The sequence below is a fragment of the Dipteris shenzhenensis genome, chromosome 26 (assembly GCF_047967505.1).
Source record: "Dipteris shenzhenensis isolate YYH24624 ecotype China chromosome 26, Dip_SZ_1.0, whole genome shotgun sequence".
In the NCBI taxonomy this organism is placed as follows: Eukaryota; Viridiplantae; Streptophyta; class Polypodiopsida; order Gleicheniales; family Dipteridaceae; genus Dipteris; species Dipteris shenzhenensis.
The window spans coordinates 24,527,679-24,544,266 of NC_141621.1; the positions used below are offsets into that span (position 1 = coordinate 24,527,679).

Genomic DNA, 16,588 nt, shown 5'->3' on the forward strand with positions numbered 1-16,588 from the left:
AAAGAAAGTGAAAACCTCGCATTTCCTCCAAGTTCTTTTAAATGTCAACTTCTTTGTTCTCAAAGAGCAGATTTGAGGCAAAAGCTCCAGATTTTAAAGACAATTGATATATAGTTTTGTTTATAAATGTACTTTTGTTCAAAAATTTCTTATCATATTATGCAGGAGAGGCTGTTTTTCTCGTTAGGTACATTGGATTTGCTTGTTACTCCATGTCAACAACTGATAATGCATTTAGTGAATGATAAAGACATTTAGTGCTTGGCCTTTCAAGGATCTGAAAGTATTGAAAATTGAAATTTGCTGATGATTTTTCGAATGCTGTTGCATTTGCAGGTCATAGTAAAACTAATGCAACTTTATGGGAGGACAGGAAATTATAAAAGAAATTTAGAACTGTTGCAAATGGTGAAAAAGTTGGGTCTTGAGGAAAACGCTAGTGCTTATGATTATTTGCTTCATGCATATTGCAAAGCAGGCTTGATGGAAAAAGCACGTGAAACTTTCTTGAAGTACAAATCGGTATGCCACCTTTCTATCATTAAAGTGGTGCATCATTGTGGCACAATATTGTTCAAGCATTGCTCAACTTCAAGTGTAAATGGAGGTTGTTTCTTTCTTCAAGTCATTGTAAGAAATGGATTGCAATTTCTTAGAACATCTGCTTTGTAATGGAATCTGTCTTTTGTAGTGTTTTAACTTTTGTGAAGAGTTTAGGCAGAAAATTTCATGAAATAGAATAGCTTTAACTGTGCATATCTCTCCCCATTGCAAAATGCAGAACCCATAGTCACTTTTAAATGTTCGAATGGCCTAATGTTTGATAGATTGATAAGGCTTGGTAAAGTTTCAAACTAGAGCTAGTTTGTAGCCTTGGGTTTCTTATAGAATGTGTATGTGTCTAGGTTTTAAAATAACAGCACATAAAAAGAGCGTTAAAGGACCTGAGGAACATTCAAATCCAAGGCAAGATTTCAGAATTCATTATGCATGGGCTCTTAGTGTGAGTATAGATCCCTCTTGTGGATCATGGTGAATAAAGTGGAGTTGTGCCTCTGTCGCTTTGGAGCAGGGTCTATTAAACCTCATGTGCCAATGGCTACTGTAAACTCTTGAGCCATATCAGGTGTTGTCAATGTGCAATCCTCAAAATAAGCCTCTATTGTTGAATTCCTCTTCCCAACTCCATGCCACATTAATTGCTTCTCACCGTCACACTTGGTGCTCCATCTTTGCCAACAATAATCGTGGGAGTAAATTGCTCTCCTTGGACACGAGGCATCTTCGTCAAAAAGAGAGAGAGAGAGAGAGAGAGAGAGAGAGAGAGAGAGACAGATTAACGTCCGCAGAAAGCCTCGCAAGCCTATGGGACTGTGAAAATCTCGGTACAAATGAACTGTGAGGGTGGAGCTACTAATAAGAGCATCCACACCAATGCATAATGCAAAAAAATGCAAAATGATAGTACTAAGTACTAAGTACAACATAGTCATGTCAATGGTCAACTACATATCAATCTCATCATCATCATCACCAACATCGTCTAGTTCATTAGGATGGACGGGGCAATGGAGGCATGAACACGGCAATAGAGTGTTGTCAGCCGCTCATGGGTGTGACCTTGTGACGTCTTCTGGTCATACTCTGCGCCTAACAAGGGCTACAGGAACCCCTGTCGGTGGGGCTCCGACTCTGACCAAGGAGGGGATATTCCCAAGTGTGATCCACGTGTCAACCCTCTGTTTGAGCTGAAGAGTCATTGGCTCTGGGTCACAATCATGTCTAGGTCTCGTCCCGTGGGGGTCCATGTGATCTGGCATGAAGAACTCTGTGATGGAGCTCTGAGAGGTATCTGCCATGTGAGAAGTCTGCCCCTGTCTCTTTGATCGAAGTAGCCTCTCGCGGTGTCTGATTGCCTCATGAATGAAAGCCGCCAAGCATCTCTGGTTTGGATAGGAGAGGAACTGGGTCAAAACCCCAAAGCGATCTCTGAAGAGGCAGTAGAAACGCCCTCGGATCTCATAGTAAACATGACACCTGAAGATGAAATGCTTCTCCGTCTTGACCTCTTGTGCGTCGCACAATGTGCATATGCGCCTCTCTTTGGGTATGCTCTTTGCTCTGCCGCTCTTGATGTGAAGAGACCCACAACTGCCAAATAGAGATCCTCAGTGAGTGGGGTAAGTGGATCTACGTGTATCATGGTGGGTCAATGAACCCCTCCTTTGTGATATGCAAGCAATGATCCTTGTAAAAGCTGAGCTTCACTGGAAGCTCGCTCGGTCCCAACTAGGTCGAGAATGTGTGTAGCTGCAAGAGATCCTTGCGGATGACTTGGTTGACCTTATGTGACATGAGGGGAGAGAACGGAGCATCCATATTGTACTGGAAGGGAGGGAGTCTATCCATGTGGAGCCCTAGTTGCTCAAACCATCTCATTGTGTGTGTATACCAGCATCTCCGGTCCCCTCTTTCTGAGAGAGCCATAGAGGAGGATAGTGCCAACCATGGTGGCTTGCTGCGCCTAGAAGTGTAATCCCCATACTCCCTGACTCAGTACAGATACGTGATGACCTGAAATGCAGCCTCTAGCTGTAATGGAGATGATCCGAACTCAGTCTGAATGATCTGGTGAGGGACGGATGGCTTACCGCGGATCATCCGTGATAGCATGAGAACATGAAGCCGCTCTACACAAGCCCACTCTACATGAGCGCACTCTGTATCCGATAAGTTTGGCCCCTAGCAAGGGCTGCCATACATCCCTGCTGGGCGGACCAAGCAGTCAAAAAGCATCCCCTTAGTCCGTGGATCCTCAAAGTGTGAGTGGAGGCACTGCCTCTCTAGTTCCTCTGAGAGCGGGTGGAAGAGTGAGTGGTACGGGTCGATGCTGTCAACTCCTCATAAGCAAGGAGTACATATTGCGCTCTTCCTGTGGGATCTCTGGAATGAACTTCAACTTCTCAATGTCGATCTTGTCCACATTCACCTGAGAAGGCTCCGGAGTCTTGGCATTCCTTTCAAGGAGCTGGAGGTTGCAATAACAAAATACCAACCTCTCTAGCTCAGAGGTAATTAACCTATGTCTCTTCTTTGTATGGAAGAGTGCCCAAGTGCTCCAATTTCTCTCACATGGACCGGAACCGCAATGCTGAGAGAGCACTTGAATGGCGTTTCTGCACACATAATTAGAATTTAGGATTTAGAAATTAGAATTAAATAGAATGTAAGTTGTAACTCAACACCATACTATGTTGCATGATGCACCATGCATGTGGCTCAAACTTGAGTGTATGAATTATCAATGTGGGAGCACAATTCCCATTCTTCTCCCACCATGAGACAGGTTGTAACCGAGTCTCTCGAAGGCTTGCTCTCTCTTGACCAAAGCTCCCTGTATGGTGCGGAAGGCCAAAAGATCAATCCTATACGGCCCTGCATGTATACATCACCATGGGTCACCGCCCTGATGTATGTCATGAAGCCATCATCTCTGTGTTCTCATATTGCTCCTCATTTTGCCATAGAGGATGCAATGCATGTGCTACTGCATGAATTGGTCTGTGAAACCAATCCCATCGCTTATTCCATATAGCCTTGATCTGCTCAATCCTGTAGAGAACAAACCATGGACCAAAAACAAGAGTCAAGAGTCAAGACCAATGTAAAGCATGAAGAATCAAGAGTCAAGACTCAAGTGAAATAAAAATTTACATATAAGGAAAAACCCCCCTTTCCTTTATCTCCCCTCCCCCCCCTCTCTCCTCTTAACTGCAACCACAACCCAAACTTTCAACCCACCCCACTCCATGACCCCCCCCCTCTCTCTCTCTCAGGTGAATGAAAAGCTCGCAATATTCATGAAAATTGAAAAAAAGCTCATGACAAAAAGCTCACCAAAAAATCACACCCGGGGAGAATGACCCTCTGCCAGGCCACCCAGGCTCTGGTGGTGCCGGAACCATCTGAGCTAGACCAAAGAAAGTTTTGCACCAGTCTCCTCAGCTGGGCTACACACGATCTCGAGAAACACTAGCAAGATGCCACGTACCAAGCGGTGGCAAGAAGGACCTGATTGATCACAAGGGCCCTGCCTGCCAAAGATAGCCGAGCTGTGCTCCAGAAGGCTAGCTTCCGTCGTATGGAGACTAGGATCGGTAAGAACTGCTGAGCCGACGTGATATCCAGACCTACCTGGAATCCTAGGTAACGTGTCGTCTGTCCTCTAGGGATTGAGCGAAACCCCAAGAAAATACCCCACTGTGAGCTGGCTCCCGGATCCGTAAGAAAACCAACTGACTTATGCCAGCTGATTTTTGCCCAAGTGGCTAGGCAAAAAACCTCTAAAGACAGTCTCACTCGTTCCAGTGACTCGATATCATCTTGCACATACAGGGCCGTGTCGTCTGCATACTCGGAGTCCAAAAGTTTTGCATCGTCCCGAATAGGGAGGCGCATCCCTCGAAGACCAGTGGTACGGGCTCGTAGGAAGTGAGTCATGGCCTCCGCAAAAAATAGGAAGAGGTAGGGCGCAATCGGGCAGCCCTGACGCACCGAGCGCTCGAGGGTGAATCTCTCCCCCAACCTGCTGTTGATGATAACCCGGTTGGAGGCCGATCTGTAGAGACTAGCAACACCTCTGATCCACTCGTTCGAAAAACCGAACCGAGAGAGTATACCTTCCAAGAAGGACCAGTCTACCCTGTCGTACGCCTTCTCAAAGTCAAGGAGGAGTATGGCAAGGTGCTGGCCACCGTGCTGGGCCCACTCCGTCGCCTCTGAGAATGTGAAAATGTTGTCCAAAATGCTGCGATCTTGGACAAAACCAGTCTGGGTGTCATGGATCAAGTCATGTAGCAGGGGGCGGATGCGACTATTGATCATCTTGGCGAGGATTTTATAGGCAGTCGGGAGGAGGGTGATAGGGCGCCACTGTCTGATCCCCTGATGGTCCCCCCCTTTGGGGATGAGGCAAATCAAGCCTGTTGCAAGGCTCTCTGGCATTTGTCCGTTGGAGAAGATATGCTGGAAGGCTGCGAGCAAGGGCTGGTGGATCTGCTCCCAGAAGGTGGTGAAGAAAGCTCTAGAGAGCCCATCCTCACCTGGGCATTTCAGCCCATCAATAGCGCTCACCGCATCCTTACATCTCTGCCACGGTGAAAGGGGCGAGAAGGGTTTCACTCATGCTAGGTTGCACGAGCGACGGTGTATACCTCCACACTTCCTCCTTGTAACGGCGGGCACGAGGGTTTGGGGGCTTCTGTTGGAACAGGGATCTGTAGAAATCTGTCGCCAAGTCTCGTACCTCGTCTTGATCTGTCCTGACACTACCATCCTGTGCTCTAAGAGATCGGAGCTGTTCCCGTGCTGACCTCTGGCCATGAGTCCTGAAGAACTCTCTGCACATCCTGTCGCCTTTCCTAGCCCAAAAGGACTTGGAAGCATGAAACAAGAACTCTGAGCGTCACTGGGTGATCTCCTCTAGCATGGCTCGGGCTCTAACCTCCTGTCGTCTGAGCTCCTCAGAGCCTAGAGAAGACTGCTGCATCCGTTGTATCGAGGCAAGATCTCGTCTGAGACCCCTCTCCTTTGCCCACCACTGCTGCCTGACCTGAATCGCCTCCTGCTGACAGATGAGACTAGACTCGGCAAGAACCTAAGCTACCTGAGCTGCCATATCCTCCAAGGGGTCCCAATCCTGCTCCCACAGGTCCACTATCCTGCTGCGAACCGTTGCTCTGGAGTAGATGGAGTCTGGGATCCAGCACGAGCGTGGAGGTAAGGAGTGAGAGGTTGAGTCCAGGACTAGGATGACTGGGGCATGGTCAGAGAGGGTCGTCCTTGGAACCACTCCTGACTCTCCACCTCTGCCTAGCGCCCAATCGCTGACATAGAAATGGTCCAACTGCTCTAGAAGTCTGCCTCCCTCCCTCCTGTAACCCCAAGAGAAGTCCAGACTCCCTGTCCATCTACAAAAGGAAGGCTCCCTCCAACTGTCCCGACCTCCCACAGCGAACAAGGAGTCCCAATCCGCCTGCTCCGCTTGAGCTATATCGAGGAACTCTGGGCCCCGTCCCTGCTGATCCTCTAAAGTCTCAAGGTTATTGAAGTCCCCTTCTACAATCCAAGAATCCATCTTTGGCAATAAAGTCTGTCAAAGAGCTCCAGAAAGCGGCTCTTCGTCTGAGGTCGGTCGGGGCATAGATATCGAGGATGCTGATGCAAGATCCCTCAATATTCAAGCCCACCCAAAGCGCTCGTCCTGGGATCAAGGTGCCAAAACCACACACATGTTGAACTAGAGAAGCGTCGATGGAGGTACAGACACCCCCGCTCCTCCCCTGCTCGCCAATCGAAGGCTCCCAGTAGGTGTGGGAGTGTCCTGTGAGGACCTTCCCACACTTACTGGTCTGAGAAGCCGAAAGCTTGTGTTCCTGCAATAGGAGCACATCTACCCTTCCCACCAAGGCTGGCTGGAGCTCTTGTCTGAGCACCATCTTCTTGGGGCCGCGGGTTCCCGATGAGTGGAACCCGTTGACGTTCCAAGAGATAATGCGTATACTCATGAAGAGGGGAGATGGGCCACAAACAGCTGTCTGCTTGCGGTCGATGTCGAGGTGGTCGGAGGATGTCCAGTGTGCAGACGAAGGCGCTTCTGTGAGGGTTTCGAAGGAGAGGCCGGATCATCGGACCCATCCTCTAAAACCTTCAGCAGAGGGGAGAGGCCCTTCGTCCCATGGTGGTAAGCTCTCTCTAACCAACTTGAAGCCTCTGCCAGGGAAATACTGTAGAAGCCCGCTACCTCTGAGGTCCTCCAAGGGCGGAGCCCTTTCGCGTAGATCCACTCCAGAGGTGGTCGAATGATGACCAAAAGGCGGAATCGTATGGCGTTGTGGCGCCATCTCAGACGAACGTCACCCTTCTTCCACTGCTGCTGAAGAAGCTCCGTTGCTCTACTACCGATCCAATCCTGCACTTGCTCCTGGGACTGATCTCGAATCATCTCCCAAACATTTTCATTCGTCCATTGCTCATTCCCGTCACTGGTGATAGTGAAGGAATAGCTAGGACCATCATGGGGGGCAAGGACGGACACCTTACCCTCCGCCCACTTTCAGAGGAAGAAGATACTGATGTTTAGGCATGCAGGGAAGGAGCCAATACTCGCTGCATCCAAATAATTTCAAGGTCCTGCTCGGTTAAACTCCAAAGGTAGAGCTCTAGGAGTTGCCCTTGGGTGTGGGGACGAGGATGAGGAGTCTGAACCAGAAAGAGGGGTGCTGGCTGTCGAACAAGCTGGAGTGGTGCTAGCAATCTACGGGGAAGGGCCTCTCCCCTTCACCGGGCCAGGAGGGATAGGCACGGAGGAGGTCTGTGCTGGCTTCGGGGCCGCAGGCAGCGCAGGCGAAAGGGGAGGTTCCCTCGGGATCATGCTCGAGGGAGAGAGGGGGGCTGAAACCAAAGGTGCTGGGGGTATCTCGGAGGGGGGGAGGTAGGGGGACCGAGGAGGGGGGGGGAGGTAGGGGGACCGAGGAGGGGGGGGGAGGGGGGGGGGCGGGGTGAAGGATGAGGGGGAGGCTGGCTGATCTTCTCCTTTCCTTTCTCCTTCCCCTTACCGGGCTGCTGCTGATTGGTGACCACAGGGGTCTCTTGCTGTAGATGGGAAGGCTTTTTTGGTCCTGTTTTGTTTCCTTTCCGTTTTCTTTTGACCTCAGTCCAGCCTTCCCCTTCGGGAGGGGGTGTCGATGCCTGGCGGGGGGGATCCTGAGTTGCCTAGATGGGGGCCATCTGAGGTTTTGTCCTCGTGAAGTGAGGGCAGGAGCGCGCCTGGTGCCCGAAGCCATGGCATCTCAGACACTGATCTGGGCGACCAGTGACCATAATGTGCTGCGTCACCACACCTGTGTCGGTCTCAATCTCGAACTCTGAGGGGATACTCTGCGGATCTAGGACTGCCACTTTGACACGTGGCACCCCTTGGGCTGCCGCCGCATCAACGAAGGTGTCCTGCATGAGCCAGCCAAAGTGCGCCCCCAGGTCCTTGATGATCGTGCAAAGCTCTGTTGCGAGGCCTGGGAAAATGAGGGTAACTAGATGGCGAGGAATGCGGAAGCAGGCATCGAAGTCCGCTACACTGAAACACCTATACCATGGGACCATAAGGATGATCTTCCCACCCACGGAAGTAGGGGACCGTCTGACCATATCGCTCGCAGCCTGTGCTGAGGAGAGCTTGAGCCAGAAGATACCACGTCCCATGAGTGCGACCTCCTCAATGTGGCTGTCCTCAAGGTAGAGGGTGGACTGCAGCCAGTCCCTGATGTCTGCTCGTGAAGGGGCGTAGCCAATGACTCTCCCATAAACGGACATCTGGGAGAAGTCAGTGGCGGCCTGCTTCACCAAGGAGACGTGATGCTCTGTCAGTGTTATGCGGTAGGCTGATGGAGGGGGGGGGGTCCGTCTGGGCCACCAGTTCCGGGCTCACGGCCACCATACCGCATCGACAAACTGCGAAAGCTCCAAAAGGCAGGGGAAAGGAAATGGCAGAGGCGAGGGAGGGGGGAGTGGGACGGAGGCGGGGGAGGAAAGAGGGAGGGATGGAGAAGTATGGGGAAGCGGGGGGAGGAGAGGCGGTGGAGAGGGAGCGAATGGCGAAGGGGCAGGAAAGGAGGGAGGGGGGGGGGCAGCGCAGCGCAAGGCGGGGAAGAGGAGGGAGGAGAGGGGGGGTGTGGCAACGCAGCGCGAGGGGGGGCGGGGAAGAAAGGAGAGGAGGGAGGGAAGGGGGGGGGTGGCAGCGTTGCGCAACGGCAGGGAGGGGGAGGAAGGGGGCGGGGGGGTGGTAGTGCAACGCGAGGGGAGGGAGGCAGGGAGAGGACGGAGGGGCGGAGAAGGAAGGAGAGGGGGGGGGGATGGCGGGCGGAGAAGGAGGAGAGGGGGGTGGAGGATGCGTGGCGGGCGGCTGCGAGCTGGGAGGCGGCGGAGAGAGAGGAGGGGGAGGGGAGAGGGGGCCGCGCAGCGCGAGGGGGGGGGGTAGACGGGAGCGGGGGAGGGGTGGGAGCATTTGCAGGAGCTGGGATCACGCACTTATAGATCTTTGGATCGGTATATTGCCCGATGATGGAGTTTTAGTGTGTACAACCTGCTGCGTTGAAAGGAACTGGGTTGTGAGTCATCCTTATATACCACTGAAGAAAATACATAAGGCACTAGATTTTGGTTGATAAAGAAGTTGGCTTCAGCTAAGGGAGGATCGATCCTGACTGTGGATGCTGGTGAGCAAGGAATAAATAATATAAAAAATGATGCCTTGCAGAATGAGAGCCACACAAGCCTGTCCATTATCTTGTTGGGTCTATGATGAAATTAAATATTTGTCAGTCATCATAAACGAGATCTATGTAGAAGTGGAAGGTAGGGTGAATGCTGTGCATGTCGGTTATTTCTCTTTGAAGGTATGCTGATTTATTATTAGAACATGTTGCCAGTCATGTGCTTTGCAGTGATCTTGGGACATCGAGTGTAGGAATTTGGATATATTGACATTATTTCTAATTTCCAGGTATTGGGGATGAGACCATCCAGAATAGCCTACAACATGCTTATAGATGGTTATGGGAAGCAAGGTCTTCACGAGGAAGCACTCCAAGTATATGGGGAACTTTCTAGTGGTGGCCTCAAGCCTGATTTTGTGAGCTACAGCTCCATCATTTCAGCTATGGTGAAAGTTGAAAGGTTTGACAAAGCAGAGCAATTATACACAAGAATGTTGAGGCAGAAGATTCAACCAAACATGCACACGTACCTAACCATGATTCATTGCTATACCAAGCGCAACTGGACGAGAATTGGACATCAGGTATTATTTCTTGCCCTCACTTGTGTCAATTATCTGTTAGGTCTTTTACATCACAGTGTACTTCATATTGAGAAACCAAAGTAGAGTTTATTGTGATATTTACAAATTTTCCTGCTTCATGCATGACTCTTTTAAGTAGGTGAAAACAATTTGGGGTCCAATTGGATAACTTGATAGTTTTAACTATACTGTGCAGCATTGAAAAAAAAGAGAAGCTGCTTGTGCTCTTTTGGTCTCATTTGCATTGTTTCCTTGCCCTGGTTTATTGTCAGATGCCTGTTTTTTCCCTCAGAAAAGAAAGAGAAGGATTGGTGTGGGCATGGAAAATATGACCATTGTTGATTTCAAGCTGTTTTATCTTGTGGCACAGGTATATATTGCCATGAGAAAGTCTCAGCTTCAGATGACAGAAACAGCTTATGGGACAGTCTTGGCACTTTATGTGGAAGGGAGTTGGTATAGTCATGCAGCTGATATACTGAAGGAAATGGAAAGTGGAGGTTTTAATCTTGATACTGCATCTCATAGTTTATTGATTCGCTCTTTTGGAGCTCTAGGGGGTAAAATGACTCCGCTAGCAAGGGCTGTTGAAGACAGTATGTTTGAGGTTTGCAAGTTGCTAACATCTCTTTTCCTTGGCAATACGGAAGACCCCAAGGGGGAGCCGGAGCGTCTAGACATTGTGACATCTTTTCTTGAGAAATGGAATGAGATGGATAACCTTGAAGCCAAGTTCTCTATTTACAACGCATTTTTCGATTGCTTTTGGAAAAAGGGTCTTAAAGGAACAGCCAGAAGAATTTTACAACAGGCAAGGGAGGTCTTTGCTGATTATACTCGTCCTCAATTGCATGAGATGGAATGGGTACTTGATGTAAGGGGTTTATCTTTTGGAGGTGGAAAAGTTGCTTTCTGTGACTGGCTCGTTGACATTGATGGAATGGCTGACAAAGACCTTCTGGATGACACTAAGATGGTAGTTATTACTGGAGATGGTGAATTTTTGCCTCAGGTTGTTAAGGGTGAGAGTTCAGAACCCAAGATGAGGGGCTTAAAAGGGGCTTTATGCTCAATGTTGGGGGAACTTGGCTCTCCTTTTGTGGAGTCAGCAGAAGATCCCAAGAAGCTTCAAGCTAGTGCACCTGATGTATTAAAGTGGATTTCTGGGAATGATGTCAAGCAAGCTTTGAGTCTTGTAGATTGCTGAAGTATATATATAGCTGATCACTTGTATCATCTTGGCCAATTTTTGTATTGCAAATTGGTGGAAATTAATTGGTCCATTTGCTGTGCACAAGAAGCTGGTTTTGCAGTTTCAATGCTTCTGGGGTTTTGTTCCTTAAATTTAATGGATCAAGTCGGGGAGGGTTTTTGTTTCCTCATCTTCATTTCTCACGGGAGCAAAGAAATTTGCAGACTTTAATAAATGAGGCAATCAGCTTATTTGCCTTGTTTAGGATAAGATGTGGCAATGTAGAGTTCTCCAATTTGATTAGAGTATATACTCAAATCTCCCTTAAGATTTTGAATTTACCAAGGATTTAAGATAGCATCCTCAATAGTGTATATGCTCAAGTTTGATAGTTTCTTTACAAGATTTTCTTTTTTTGGAAAGACGTTTGGGCATATGCAGCTCTGGATGCAAACGGATGAAAACTTTCCGTCTTCTACATGTATAAATGACTCCTACGAGGACACTATCGCAATGTTTCTTCATTCTTTGCTTCACATAGAAAGTTGAATTTCTGAAAATGTTTGTATGTAAGTAGCTTAATGTAATTACGAAAATGTGGAAGTTCCTCTGTATGATTGCTGTGATGTTACTCTTTGCTGTGACTTCAGTTTAGGAAGTGAAAATTGCTTTTATTAGAAATTTCTAAACGTGTCCTCACTCATCTCCCCAAATTCCAAATTAGCCATCTTCACAGTCTAGTGGAAATCTGGAAACGATAAGTATGTTTCTATGCTCTGCTTTTCCATTGTATGTACAGAAGCACAGCAGACTTCGCTATGCTCTTGTTCTGTTTTGATTACGATGGACACTAGGTGTGTTCAGGTGTGGTTCAAAGCCATGTTGGATGGCATTTTAAGGTCCCTAGCTTGTGCTATGATGTAAAAATGGCTCATGATCATCATACTCTCCTCACCATACTCCCTCCGTGTACTCGTTTCATGTGATTGTGGAATCGAGACTCCTCACTTATAAAATAAATTAGGGATGAAGAAAATAAGGAAGATCTCATGTAAACAGCAACTAAAGTCGTCTTGTTTCTTACCTTTGTTTTCTTTCATAGTCATCAATATGTACAAAAAATCTAATGAACTATATAAAAGGATGTTATTGTTCCTTAATGTCTTTTGATCTTCATGTCTCCTTCCTCTTCCTTTCTACTTTGTCTAAATAATAACCAAGATGACAAAATTGTGGCATACCCTCCTAAAGAGATGACCTTAAATTATGATATTGAGGTGGCATGTTCAAATATTATGAGAAGATAAGTCATCAACAAGGGTAGGAAATCACAAGTCGAGATTGAGAAGTATGGGACGAAATCAAGGAGCAAGCAATTGAGATTCATCTATGTAGATCTAAGTGCAAGATTCATTGTAAGTTGAAAACATGCTTACAAGGAATGAAAATTAGAATGTTAATTAATTTAGAGGTACCCATTTTACCATTCTTTCTTGAGCATCAACCTCCTAAATGGATAATTATTTAGATCTAATGGCATTTGGAAATGTATGGGTAGGTGTTGTGATGGCTGGTTCTCGTTACAAGTTTCTCTCACGTGTTGATCGTAGGCATGGTGCTTTCAATCATTGAACTCCTTGATGAATGACGAGTTTGAGCTTCAATCTATAATGGAGAACCTCTACTTACCCTTGCTAGAATGTGCATAGAAAACCTTCTCAATGGAAGCTTATTTCATTAATACCGTACTATGATACACTTGTGAGCTTTGTTCTTCTCTCATTTGTTGATCTCAGATGTGGTGCTTTTCAATTGTTGCCTTTCTCGATGATAGATATTAATTGTGACAGGTTTGGGCTCCACTCCTAAGGTAAACTAAAATGTACTACCTCTGCTTGCCCCTTTTCAAATGTGTATAGAAAACCTTTTAAATCTCTATGGAAGCTCACTTACGATCTTTGTTGTTGTCTTCTTTCAATATGCGTGAATGCATGTGCGTGCAAAACCTTTGTGTTATGACATTGTTAATGATTCTTTTTCGTGACTTTTAATTTGCTAGCCAAGACAATTCACAAAACCATTAACAAATTATTGCATAAGATTTCCTTTTGTCACTTACTTCATGATAGCTCATTGATGTGTATGTATTTCATTTACACATGCCAATTCACAAGACTATTCACAAAATTTGCATGAGATTGCTTTGTCATTTCTTTCAAGACAACTCATTGATGTGCATGTATTAAAGTACCTTTGATATCCGCTAAGAAAGAAAGAGGTACTTCCATGGCCATCATAAGATAAATGGTGAGCTTCTATTCTTCAGGCAAAATATCATGACATTACCATCCCACAATCAAAATTGAGATAAATCATACTATGCCTTACAAGTGCAACGGAACAAAAGAAACATGAGCACAACTGAGCAAGGCTTGGCATAGAAAAATGCATATCTTATGATGGTCCATCACAATGTGCATTTCACTCCTCACTAAGCACTGAACATCATCGAATCCCTCCATGGCATTACATGTTCATCAATATTCCACGTTGTCCTCATCTCCACTACTTATGCCTTCTAGAACAACAACACTGACCCACGCTTGCGATTTCTTGCATGTGGTTGGAGAGGCATCACAAGTGATGATAGAGAAAACATTGTCGAGAATGCACAAGTTAGAGAACACATATGAAAGATCTTTGGCATGGAATGATTTCAATCTATTCTGCTTGTTTGAATGGATAAAATCAATGTTTTGGTTCTTTTCATACCCTCCTAAAGAGATGACCAGACAAGGACGTATATCTGCTCTTGCATTAATGCAATAATTCACATCAAGGTGTGTGTTGCACCTTGAGTGGTCTACACTGACTAGGCATGTATTGCTTATGCTTATGTAAGTTTTGTTCGCCTACTTGCTCTAGCATTCACCTATGATTTTGAAGCTTGCCCTGACTAATTTTTCTCTTACATGTCACGAGTTGTCACTTTGAATTTATTTCAAATTGTGTAATTTCAACATATCCAGGGTCTATGTACAACATCTATTTTTCTTTTTGTTGGCAATCTCTAAAAACTTAAAGAGATTATGTATATTTGGTGTGACAAGAATTGTTGCTTTGTCATGCTAGAGTACTTGGTTACGGCTTATGTGCCTCCTAGTTGTTGGAAATTGTTGAACGAAGATGTGCACCAATCAGCTAGTAACCTCCAAGGACAAAATGGTGATTGTCGATGATGAAATGGCACTTTGTTCATAGTTACTAAGTTGCCTCACCTTTGCTGCAAAGTCTGGAAACATGGAGATTACGAATCCAATAAGGACATATGACGAATTCATGCACAAGAAAATTGTGATTGAGAAGGGGGTCATTAATGAAACCAAAAGAACCCAAAAAGTGATATTCATTGGTGTGGACAAAAAAGATGAAGGAGACGAGTTGACTTTCAAAAAAGGCATGATGAAGATAGAAAAAGTGGAGCTAAAAAATCGTCCCAAAGAATGGGAATAAGAGGAGGTTTGAAAATGGAGAAGTTTGGTGCACCAAGTGCAAAGTGATGGACATGTGGTCATGTTAGGTAGGATGATACTGCAACATATGCAATCGTTTGGGCCACACGACTAAAGGAGTGCTAGTTCAACAAAAAAAAATGCACAACGGAGGTCCACCAAATAGAAAGCAAGGGAAAAAGGCCCTATCGAATAGGTAGACCTAAGAATGCTGATATTGCATGCGGCTTCTGCATGGGAAGGAAGGTCATTGGAAGAAGAGCTATAGACTATGAAAACTGTAGGTAGGCATGCTATAAAGGGCATACAACTTAGGAATCACCAATATTGAAGAAAATATGATGAAGAGTTCACAAGAAACATAGGACCAAATGCATCAATGGAAGCCAAGAGAGGTAGGGATTTGTTGGAAAGAAAGAAGAAGATGGCAATTGAGGTCACCAAGACATTGAAGTAGAAAGATCCTTTGGTAGAGCTAAGAGAAGAGATCAAATTTAGTTAGCAAATGAATAAGCATGTGGAGAAGGTAGAATGTAGTCAGGCCTAACATGAAGCAGAGACATGCTAGAAAGTGATGAGGAAATATAAGACACCCTCCTGAAGTAGAATATGATCAGTGTAGCTTTGAATAGATTTTGAAGAAATGTAATGATCTCAATAGGAAAATTATTGGAAATCACGTCCAACTATAGAAAGTTTTCCTAGCAAGCAAAGCAACCAATGGTAGATTGATCACTGGAGTAGAGTGAATGAGATGAAGATTGGGATGATGAGTTCCAATGACCAACACCAATGTCAAGAACCACATGATTAAGGGAGTGCTCATTGATGGAGGTTCCACAATCCCAAAAGAATTCCAATGGTAGCTCAAGTTGGAGAAGTTGAATTCACATGGTAGATTAACAATTGGTGACACCAAAGGAGATGCTCAAGGATTTATGGACTAAGACAAGTGTGGGGGTTAAAGGCCACTGTACCTTAACCCTGGTTATGTACAATACTCAAACACATATATATATGGATGGCATAGAAGATTAGGGTGTTCTGCACCTACCAAAAACTTGTGTGGCTCTCTCTTTTGGCTCTTCCTTTCTCTCATTCTCTTCCATTCCACTTCCACTGTTGAGATCTCTCAACTGGTATCAGAGTGCGGGTGTTCTAGCTGAGCCCGAGTGTGAGCCTGGAGCCCGAAGTCTACTGTTGCAGCTTTGTGGGAGGAAGGAGAAGCTCCGTTGGGTATCTTTACCTACACCTTGATGTGCAAAGACCTTATAGAAACCTTTGGAAACTTCTCTAAGTGGTTTTTGCAAGCCAGCAGGTGGTTTTGGAGGCAAAAATACAATCTATTTTAGACCTAAGAGTCTTGTGATGAAGATTTCTTTCTCTAGAAGCTGAATCTCACCCTGAGATCTAAAGCAAAGGTATAGAAGACTTTGAGTACTTCATTTTTCATTTTACATTTTTGTCATCTGTGTTTCCAGTGAAAAGTTACAGCTCCTACAAAAAGTGACGAAATTCAATTTCCTTCGTGGATTTCATGTGTTGGATCTCTATATCCAGGCCACAATTTGCAGTTCAGACACTCCCAGTGGATTCAGAGCAGTCCAAAACTTCTACCTGTGAAGCTACTTCCGATTCCGTGAAGTTCTGAAGCTGTAATGAAGTTCTGTCTACTCCAAGGTCTTCATTCCGTCATTTCTTGTGTGAGTGGAAACTCAACATTTGGGCCTCCATTTGGAGAGCTGTCTGTACTGTTGGATTCGAGACTGCCTAAAACATATGTCTACAAAGCTGCTTGCTATTCTGTGAAAAATCGAGGGAGTTGTGATTCTCTGTGTTTTTTCGTCGTCTCTTTGAAGGAAATTTCTCAAAGTTTCCAAGACCTTCTCATTGATTGCCATGTGGCATTTTGGCTAAGGTTAAGTTTCCCAAGGTTCATTTTTTGCAAGTAAATGCAAGGGTTGACTCACTCCTACTCCATCCTTGGATGAGATTTTGGAGTTGTGGTAGAAGAGAGATATTTGTAGA

At 45.9% G+C, this 16,588-nt stretch overlaps 1 protein-coding gene across 1 annotated transcript in view; it reads left to right on the forward strand.

Moving 5' to 3' along the window:
- LOC147884861 (uncharacterized) overlaps nt 1–11,539 on the forward strand; it is a 41,538-nt gene extending 29,999 nt beyond the window's left edge. Inside the window, exons 3-5 of the mRNA XM_087397755.1 lie at nt 337–522; nt 9,560–9,856; nt 10,227–11,539. Of these exons, the coding sequence (XP_087253881.1) occupies nt 337–522; nt 9,560–9,856; nt 10,227–11,063 (1,320 nt within the window). The 3' untranslated portion in view covers nt 11,064–11,539. The remainder of the gene's footprint in view (nt 1–336; nt 523–9,559; nt 9,857–10,226) is intronic.
- The last annotated feature ends 5,049 nt before the right edge of the window (nt 11,540–16,588 follow it).